General features: G+C 38.2%; 1 protein-coding gene across 1 annotated transcript; it reads left to right on the forward strand.

The window, feature by feature from the left end:
- Nucleotides 1-742: 742 nt before the first annotated feature.
- On the forward strand, nucleotides 743-5,320 carry LOC114454521 (transcription factor 7-like 1-C). Its single transcript, XM_028435069.1, has 8 exons — nucleotides 743-879; nucleotides 1,171-1,316; nucleotides 1,565-1,636; nucleotides 1,740-2,038; nucleotides 2,127-2,189; nucleotides 2,276-2,420; nucleotides 4,967-5,074; nucleotides 5,171-5,320. Exons 2-8 carry the CDS (start codon nucleotides 1,176-1,178, stop codon nucleotides 5,318-5,320), a joined length of 978 nt encoding a protein of 325 aa, XP_028290870.1. The 5' UTR covers nucleotides 743-879; nucleotides 1,171-1,175.
- Nucleotides 5,321-7,675: the final 2,355 nt, after the last annotated feature.

The following is a 7,675-nucleotide window of genomic DNA, read 5'->3' on the forward strand; positions in this document are numbered from 1 at the left end:
TGAATTTGTTGGTATGCAAATTCGAGGCTGGTTTTCATTTCCTGAAAATCTTGGTGCAGCAAGTCGACCACACCCAGCCTCTTATTGATGGATTTTAGAACCTTGGTGTGGGATTCTGCCTCCAGATCTGACGTGTCTATTGATGTTAATTCGTTTTTTCGGCGTTTAGCGGACTTACCTGATGTGCTCGCGGCTTTCGGTCCGGATTCCATTACGTACTCGGCGTAATATCGGTCGATGAAGTCTTCGAGGTCCTCCACTCTGGCTGGTGAGAGGGCGCGTGGTCGGCTCTCGTTTGTGGCGTGGATTTAACGGTAAGAAGTGTTAATATGTGCACATAAACAAAGTTGGTATGCTAGTCAAGGCAGCGAGCCGCCATGTTGAATTTTCACAGACTGTCACGTGACTCTCAGAACATCTCGCGTGACTTACCATGACCTTTTAATGTATATATTAAGGAAGAATTAAGGCAGACCAAGAGAAAAAAAAAATAGAGTTAAAGAGGTAGGTCACTGCAATTGCTTCGTTTTAAAACATTACTGTTGAGTAAAGTTTGTCAGCCGTTGGGGGGCCCCCAGGCAGCTGCCTGGTTTGCCTTTTGGCAAAGTCCACCTCAGCAAATAATACTGGGGTTTTAATGAAGAAAGAAGTTAAGGCACTTGTTGCCATAGAAACCAAGTGTTCCATATTTCGGTGTTCCATATCAACCTTTGATGTGAAGCTGACTTTAATCTCCAGCATATATAAACTTCTATCTTCAGTTTTTGAGCTTTAATCAACAAGGAATTCTCCTCAGAAGCCTCCATCGCTCTTTAAAATACGTTTGTTTTTTTTCATGATCTTCAGCAAAAGTTCAAACACTTTTTAAATCAACTCAAAGTAAGTGCTTTTAAAGTGAGATCATGTTTCCAAACTTAATGTGACAGTGATCTGAGTTTTATGATTTCGAGATAAACATCTTAGAAATTATCAATACAGAGAAATGCAATGTAACAGTGATATAAATAAGACGTCCTTCATATCTGCAGTGATTAGCATGTAGTGTGGTAAACTGTTAGCAGCTGTTTTACAGTGAGCCATGTTATTATTGAGCTTTGGTTAGTCTGTGAATTATTACACTGCAATAGATCACAGTTAGTGTGCATTAATGTTTCTATTTGTCAATGTTAGACATTATGAAGAAAATAATCATCTTGAGGTGGAAAGGAAAGCATTGGAAGCGTCTCCATCATCAGGGTTCAGAGGAGGGGCTCCAGGATGTCACAAACCCCCCACTTCCATCTCATCCTGCTGTTCAACAGCCAACTTCAACTGAAGTGAGTCATAACAAATGATTCTCTATATTCATATATAATAACTGTATCAGTGAATTTCAACTGGTAGAAGTATTATTGCAGTTAATCAGAAACATTATCCTTAAAGACAAAGCTTTAGTTCAGTTGTTCTTTTTCTAACTTTGGATGATTGATGCCATCCTTGATGAGATCGTTATGTATATTATTATTGTGGTTCTCTGCATGACTCATTTAAAGTGCTTGTAAATATCACTGCTTTCCCCCCTCAGAGTCTGGAGGATGTTTTGTGTCCTGTTGATGAGCAGATGTGTGCCTGGGAAAAGCCGGAGTATGTTCAGCCGGTAAGAACCTGGACACGCCTCCTTCCCGTTTTTTTGTAGAATTATCTACTTAATGTTGATGTGTTATTGATTCTTTTTAAAATATGGATGTTCTGCTTTTCAGGAACAGGTTCCTTATGAAGAGCACAGGTATAGAGCCCAACAGCATGGGGGAAAGTACGGGGGCCACTGTAAAAGTGGCCTTGCAGTATTTAATGATGTCAGGTATGGGGCCCCAACCATTGAGGACCATACAGTCAACACCGTCTTGCAGAAAGCGGAGTATTACCCCCAACAAAATCCTGGCCCCTCAACCATCCCTTCCATTCCAGCTGTGGTACACCATCTTGAGCTCCCAACCTTTACCCCCCCACCTAATGCCATGCCTCCAGGGACGTATAGAGATCCCACTTTTGGAAAAGAGTAAGTAAAACCAGCAGAAAGACTAGGTCAAACACAGGCGTTACTTCATGTGTGACATGATTTCTTATTTCTGTATTTATCTTTGTAGGAATGTGAATGTCTCTCATCCCCCACTGCAGTCAGCGCTCCCAGTGATGGCCCCAGTCTCAAGGTGAGTTGTTTTAATCCTACATGTCTTTCTTGTGTCTGAGTCTGGATTGTGCTCTTACACTGTGTATTTGTGATTTGTTCTTCCAGAAATGAGGCGATCGTGACAGAGGAGCCATACATTAAAAAGCCCCCCAACGCCTTCATGCTCTTCCTGAAACAGAACAGGGCAGCTGCGGAGGCAGAGCTGGGCGTGAGGACGAGCGCTGTGGTGAACAAACACCTCGGTGAACGGGTAAATTAGTTTGTTCAGTAACACTTGAAGTTTTATACATAAAAGCTGACATTATTATGACATGACACCTGTCATTAGCATGGATATGGTCTCATTAAGGCTGTCATTAAGTGTTGTTTGTTACCCTAACCCCTAACCCAGGGGTCACCAACCTTTCTAAACCTGAGCTACTTCATAGGTATGCGTAGTCCAAAGGGCTACCAGTTCGAAAAGAGCTTCTTAAATATTACATTTTCACAGTTTCACTTTAATTACAGGGTAAGATAATAGCAGGCACTTTAAAAGGTCGGAAATGTTTAAGTTTCAACATGCAACACTTTATTTCTCCTAATTTATTCAATCGTTTAATTTTCCACGTTTCCTAGAAAATCCCCATGTTGCTATTTTACTACAAACAACTTTTTGCTCATTGTAAAACATTACAAATTTGTAAAAATCCACTTTGCGTTTTAAAAATATATATATTTTATTCATATCATATTATACATAACACACCCAGTGTTGTGCAAGTTACTTTTAAATAGTAATTAGGGTGCTTTCACACATATAGTCCGGTGGACTATGTGTGCGATTCAGGAGGTGAATCTGCAACTTTTTTGCATTTTAATTTGCTCCGGCTTTCACACATTCTATTTGCCAAACGCACCAAACTTTCTGAACTACGTCACGCAGGCGAAACGGTTGGTGTCCGATTGGACAGAATACTTCAGCCTCCAATGCTGTGACAATGTGGCGCTGCCCTTTTACTACAGTCACACCATCATGTCCTATATGTGGTTTATCTTCCTATGTTTTCCAAAGGAAATCCTAAAACATTCCCAGCAGAAAGTAACTAGCTACCTCAGAAAGTTACTATTGCATTGATTTGAAGTAAAATTTAAATGCTCAAATGTGACCCCACCTCCATCCCTCTTTAAAGGAAATCCAAATACATGTGCAAGTTCAATTATTTATGATAAATCTGAATATTATGATGAAATGGACACTCAATACAAAACATTACTAACAGAAACAATGTACACAAATCTAAACTATTTTAATGTTGCTGTAAGACAAACTGAAACTAACATCCAATCAAATGCATGTATGTAGAAATTATGTTTATATAGTGGATTGATAAAAATAACACAATAGATCTTTTGGAACTTTGATATTTATTGTCCCTCAACAGGCCACAACAGGGCAAAAATTAATTATACTTGTTAAGCACTAAAATCTATAACACATATATACATTATTTGTAGTGCAAATAAAACAACAAAAAAAAGTTCAGACAATTGTTAGATATACTGAACTTAATTTTTCTTTCTTCCTCAAAGAAGAACTGTGTAACAATATGAGATACTTTCAATCTAACTGAAAAGTACAATATATAGTATAACTAAAGAATCAAAATATAAACAGGTAAAAAATAAAAAAAATAAATCTCCATAATAATAAATCAATTAATCTGGCCATTTACATTCTCATTTCAAGAGGCTGCACCCAGCCAACAAATAGACCTAAATTAAATTATGCTCTTTAACAAATGTCCAAAAAAGTGTATTAAAAAAATGCATACACTCTTTTTAGTGCAAATGTAATAAGATGCAACATAACTCCAGACATAATGTATCCAACTTTAGCTCCTGAACATTCATTAATCTATTTATCCAGGCATTCATTCTTCTATCCATTCATCTGTCAATCCATTCAAGTCATCCAACCATCTATGCATCATTCTATTCTTCCCATTCATCAAAGCTACCCTATCTACCTATCCATCTACCCATTCTTGTCATCAGGGTCAGTTGTAGGCAGGCATATATGAGGGGGGCAGTCAGAAATGTTAAGGGGGCATCATATGTACACATTATGCTCCAGCGTTTTGTTTACCCTGTGCTTATAGTAACAGTGTTTTCTTCATTGAATTGGGTTGTTAGCTGTGTCCAACCCCAACCAAGAGATAGCAAGGCAAGGCAAATATATTTGTATAGCACATTTCATACACAAGGCAACTCAATGTGCTTTACATGATCAAAAAGCGCAACAGAAAACATTCAACAGCTTAAAATCTATAAGAACATAATTAAAAATTATCAGTAAAATCAATTCAATTCATCAACAAACACATTACATCAACAACAACATGGCCAAAAATCTCCCTCTCAATCATACGCAGATTAATACTAAAACTTTATCACGTGTAGCTAGTGATTAGAGCTCCTGGTGGCCCCTCATATGGTCCATAAAGGCTATTTGGTGGCCTTGGTGAACTGTGCCCTAACCCCTAACCTCACCTAATCCCACTAGATTCCTCCACCTAACCTAGAAAATGCCAACATATCTTCAAAGGTGCTATGTCATAATTTAGCTAAACAACACTTAATGACAGCCTTCATGACACCTTATTCATGCTAATGACTGATAATGACAGCGTAATGTCAGCCTTATGTATAAAACTTTAAGTAAAGTGTTAGCGTTTGTTCCTCCAGGAATAATCTGTGATATTTAAACTTTTGTCTTTGGTGTGTGCGACTGACACTTTTCTTGTTGTCCTTCTACAGTGGAGAGCATTGTCACCAGAGTTAAAAGGTTTATATAATGCTGAGGCCACACTGCATGCTTTCATCCATTTGTCGGAGAACCCTGGCTGGACTAACAAAATCAACTATGTAAGTCTACTCTGCTGACATGTTGACACAGCAACTTAAAGGTGACGGTGAAAGTGTTTTTTCAGCTGACTGAAAGGTTCATGTGGTTTATTTTAGAGAAACAAGAGGAAACGAAGAGATGAAGCCACTAACTCAGTATCAAACCAACGAACCAACGCCGCTACACAAACACATCAGCAGCACCAAGAGCAAGAACAAGCTGGACTTCCTCTGGAATCTGTTCCTTCCTCTTCTATTTTCTATTAAATGAATAAACATGTGGAGCAGTTTTTATGTGCGATAATAGAAAACTGAACATAAGGAATAGTCACACTGTTATAACAGTTTACAGGAAACATTTTTCAAACCAAATTACAAATAAATGAAAACATGCAATTTAAAGAGTAAAAGATAAATGTAGCATGTAAAAATCCATTCCAATTTATTATTAGTTTTTAAAATTAAATTTCTGCAGTGAGATATGGAAAGAGAGAAGTTACAATAATACCAAAAGGTTTTTAGTTTTTTTTTTGTCTACATCCCACTGAAAATGGGACTGTGACCAAATTTTTGGGTCCTGGGGCCTCATTTAAAAAAGTGTGCCTCGGTACGCCTGTTTCCGTTTATAAATCACAATCAACTCAAAGGTTGGCGCACAAGAAGAAACACCTTGCACCGCCTATTTGGTGCCCATAAAAGGTCAGGTGAATTCCCTGAATGAATATTCATTAATACAAATTTCATGGCGGACCGAGGGGGAAAACGAGCAAATACAACAAATTTCACTCAATGTGAGGTGGAGGTATTAATTGTTGAGGTGGACACACGTAGGAGAGTGTAATTTGGTGACACAGTGAACATTACGAATGAAAAAAAAGAAAGGGAGATCATATTGCCTCATCAGACTGTGACAGGTGAAAAATAAACGATTGTCATAAAAGCGGAGGAGAAAATGTGGATCACTCTCAGCGACTGTTTAACAGGTGGAGGAAAGAAGACTGGAGCTCAGCCTCACAAAAAGCTGGAGGATTATTGGGTATTGGCCATACCCTCTGTGTAACGGAGGTGGGACACACACACAGATGCACTATATATGCGCCAAAAACATGGGATTAAACTCTGCAGCAACTCGATCGTCTTCTTCCCACTGCAGCCTTGTCGTCCCTCCCGCAGCACCTTGTCCTCACGGGGGGGTCCTGCCTACAGTTCTCGCCGGTCTCTGTGCCAGATAAGCCACTGTGCATCTTTACGCATTCGAGTGTGTTCCTTTTTATAACAGCTACAGGTGTTGCAGCCAATTGATTGGCAGTTTTGCTCAATGATCATGTGATTTTGATTATTATTATTATTATTATTATTATTATTATTATTATTATTATTAATAATGATATAAAACTATATTTGTAGGTGCGCAAACGTCGCTCACTCCCTGCAAATGCATTCTTCAAATAATGTGTTGTGAAATGTTCAATGCGTTTGATTATTTCACACAAATTCTATGAATTTCACAGAGCTGTCTTTAATTTCATTCTTCTCCTGTTGGCATCAGAGTTTCCCGTTTCTCATGATTTTGTGCGTATGGCAAGGTCAGAGCAGCCGTGGAGGTGCGCACATTATCTCATCAGGTTTTTTTTATAAATCCCAAACTTTGCTTATATGTGGCGTATGCTTTCTTTTGTACGTACGCAGCATTTAAAAATGAGGCCCCTGATCACAAGTCTAGAACTTCTGTTGTAATAGAAACATACAATATAGAACAAACTGTTTAGCAGCTTAATCCATCAACTGGTTGTTTAAACCTGTTTTAAAGTCAATTGTGACTGATTTCTGTCAGATAATTAACTGTTATTTCGACACTGGAAAAGACAAATCACCAACCTTCCTTTCATGACCAAGATCATTGAGAAGCTGGTTTTCAACCAACTAAGTAATTAACTTTCAACAGAGTCTTTGATACATTTCTGTCAGGCTTTGGTTCTGTCACAGCACAGAAACAGCTCTGATTAAAGTGATCAATCACATAAAGTTGAACACTGATTCAGGAAGAGTTTCTGTTCTCATTTTATTGGATCTTAGTGCTGCATTTGACACTGTGAACCGCATTTTTATTTCGCACAGATTCCAAGCGTTTGTTGGACTAAATGGAAAAGTACCGCAATGGTTTAAGTCCTATTCTGAGGAGAGAAGTTATTTTGTAAGCATTGGAAACTTTGTGAAGTGGAGGTCTAAAGGTGGAGTGGTGGCCTAAAGCTCTTGGTTAAGGACACTGGGCTTGTAATAGGAGGGTAGACAATTCAAATCTCACCCGAATAACTGATGTGTATTAAAGTTTAACATTTCAATATTAAAGGTTTATACTGTTTTGAACTAAGGTTAACTGTTTCAAATATACGTATGTCTTCATAGTAAATAACTTGTGTAAAGTGTACTATGAGATTTCATGGAATGAAACCCAGTGTGTTATATCAATAATGGTTGAAGAATATCTTACGTTTTAGACCAAATGTTCCAAGCAAAGAGGGACCCTCGTTTCGAATGATTGATAGGTTATATTTCTCAAACCTATTGCACAGACCGCAGAACCTTTTTTACCAGTGTATGAGCTAATGTTAGAATGAATAC

The sequence above is a fragment of the Gouania willdenowi genome, chromosome 20 (genome assembly GCF_900634775.1).
Source record: "Gouania willdenowi chromosome 20, fGouWil2.1, whole genome shotgun sequence".
NCBI lineage: Eukaryota > Metazoa > Chordata > Actinopteri > Blenniiformes > Gobiesocidae > Gouania > Gouania willdenowi.

Coding starts and splice junctions, on each gene's coding strand:
- LOC114454521 (XM_028435069.1), top strand. CDS start 1,176: ATGAAGAAAATAATCATCTTGAGGTGGAAAGGAAAGCATTGGAAGCGT. Junction 1,637..1,739: donor AGCCGGAGTATGTTCAGCCG/GTAAGAACCTGG, acceptor TCTGCTTTTCAG/GAACAGGTTCCTTATGAAGA. Junction 2,421..4,966: donor ACAAACACCTCGGTGAACGG/GTAAATTAGTTT, acceptor GTCCTTCTACAG/TGGAGAGCATTGTCACCAGA.